This window comes from Nothoprocta perdicaria, unplaced genomic scaffold, assembly GCF_003342845.1.
Source record: "Nothoprocta perdicaria isolate Ctin4 unplaced genomic scaffold, notPer1 scaffold_287, whole genome shotgun sequence".
NCBI classification, from domain to species: Eukaryota; Metazoa; Chordata; class Aves; order Tinamiformes; family Tinamidae; genus Nothoprocta; species Nothoprocta perdicaria.
In genome coordinates, this window is record NW_020455518.1 from 148,695 (window position 1) to 150,390 (window position 1,696).

The 1,696-nt window shown below is 76.1% G+C and overlaps 1 protein-coding gene across 1 annotated transcript in view; it reads left to right on the forward strand.

The window, feature by feature from the left end:
- MST1 (macrophage stimulating 1) overlaps positions 1 to 1,696 on the forward strand; it is a 19,614-nt gene that overhangs the window by 15,975 nt on the left and 1,943 nt on the right. The window contains exons 3-10 of the mRNA XM_026041531.1: positions 23 to 135; positions 208 to 322; positions 404 to 540; positions 615 to 735; positions 804 to 922; positions 1,007 to 1,169; positions 1,261 to 1,391; positions 1,465 to 1,559. Coding sequence (XP_025897316.1) covers positions 23 to 135; positions 208 to 322; positions 404 to 540; positions 615 to 735; positions 804 to 922; positions 1,007 to 1,169; positions 1,261 to 1,391; positions 1,465 to 1,559 — 994 coding nt within the window. The remainder of the gene's footprint in view (positions 1 to 22; positions 136 to 207; positions 323 to 403; positions 541 to 614; positions 736 to 803; positions 923 to 1,006; positions 1,170 to 1,260; positions 1,392 to 1,464; positions 1,560 to 1,696) is intronic.

Sequence of the window (1,696 nt, forward strand, 5' to 3'; positions counted from 1 at the left end):
GCCGCTCCCGCTGCCCCGCCAGGGCCTTCCACCACGACCGGCAGGGCCAGCTGTGCCAGCCGCTGCCCTGGACGCAGCACTCGCCCCGCGTGCAGCTGCAGAAGAACCTGCGCTACGACCTCTACCAGAAGAAAGGTGGGCGGGCGACAGCGGGCGGTGACGGGTGGCACCGGCGCCCGCCGTGACGCGGCGCCCGTCCTCGCCCAGACTACCTGCGCGACTGCGTGGTGGCCGACGGCGCCGGCTACCGCGGCACGCGCGCCCGCACCGAGAAGGGGCTGGCCTGCCAGCACTGGCGCGCCACGACGCCGCACGACCACAGGTGCCGCCCGGCCCCACGGCTGCCCGCCCGGCCCCACGGCTGCCCGACAGCCCCACGGCTGCCACTCCGACCACCCTGCAGGTTCCTGCCGTCGCCGCGCAACGGGCTGGAGGAGAACTACTGCCGCAACCCCGACGGCGACAAGCGGGGCCCGTGGTGCTACACGCTGGAGCCGGCCGTGCGCCACCAGAGCTGCGGCATCAAGAAGTGCGAGGACGGTGAGCGGCGGGCACGGGGCCGGGCGCCGCGTGGCCCCCCCGGCGCGCCGCTCAGCCCCCGCGGGCGCCCGCAGCCGTGTGCGTGAGCTGCAACGGGGAGGATTACCGCGGCGCCGTGGACCGCACCGAGTCGGGCGCCGAGTGCCAGCGCTGGGACCTGCAGCACCCGCACCAGCACCCCTTCCACCCGGACAAGTAGGGGCGCCGCCGGGGCGCGCGGTGCCGGTGCCGCCGCCGCCCTCATCCTCGGCTCGCCCCTCCAGGTACCCCGAGAAGGGCCTGGACGACAACTACTGCCGCAACCCCGACGGCTCGGAGCGGCCCTGGTGCTACACCACGGACCCGGCGCGCGAGCGCGAGTTCTGCCGCATCCGCGTGTGCAGTAAGCGCCGGGGCCGGGGCGGCTGCGGGGGTGACCGCGGCACCGGCGCTCACACCGCCGCGGCACCGTGGGCACACCAAGCAGAGAAGCGCCCGCGGCCCGGCAACGTCACCAGCGGCTGCTTCCGAGGGAAGGGCGAGGGCTACCGGGGCCGCGTGAACGTCACCGCCTCGGGCATCCCCTGCCAGCGCTGGGACGCCCAGGCGCCCCACAAGCACCACTTCGTGCCCGACAAGTACCCGTGCAAGTACGGGGGGCAGCGGGGGGGCGTGGGGAGAGGGCTGTGGGGCGGGTGCCCCGCTCAGCGCGCCCGCTCCCCGCGGCGCCGCCCTTGGCAGGGACCTGCAGGAGAACTACTGCCGCAACCCGGACGGCTCGGAGGCGCCGTGGTGCTTCACCACGCGGCCCTCGCTGCGCGTGGCCTTCTGCTTCCAGATCCCGCGCTGCGCCGACGAGCTGGGCGCCCAGGGTGAGGGTCGGGCCGGGGGGCCGGCGCGGGGGCCCGCGCGCCCGCCCTGAGCCCGCTCCGTGCCCGCCCGCAGACTGCTACGAGGGCCACGGCGAGCGCTACCACGGGCGCGTGAGCAAGACGCGCAAGGGCATCACGTGCCAGCAGTGGTCGGCGCGGGAGCCCCACGTGCCGCTGTGAGCGGGCGGGCGGGCGCGCGGGCGCGCGCGCCCGTCCCGCAGCCTCACCGTGGAGGAGCACATCTGGTTCTACGGGCGGCTCAAGGGGCTCTCCGAGGAGCAGGTGCAGCGGGAGACGGAGCAGCT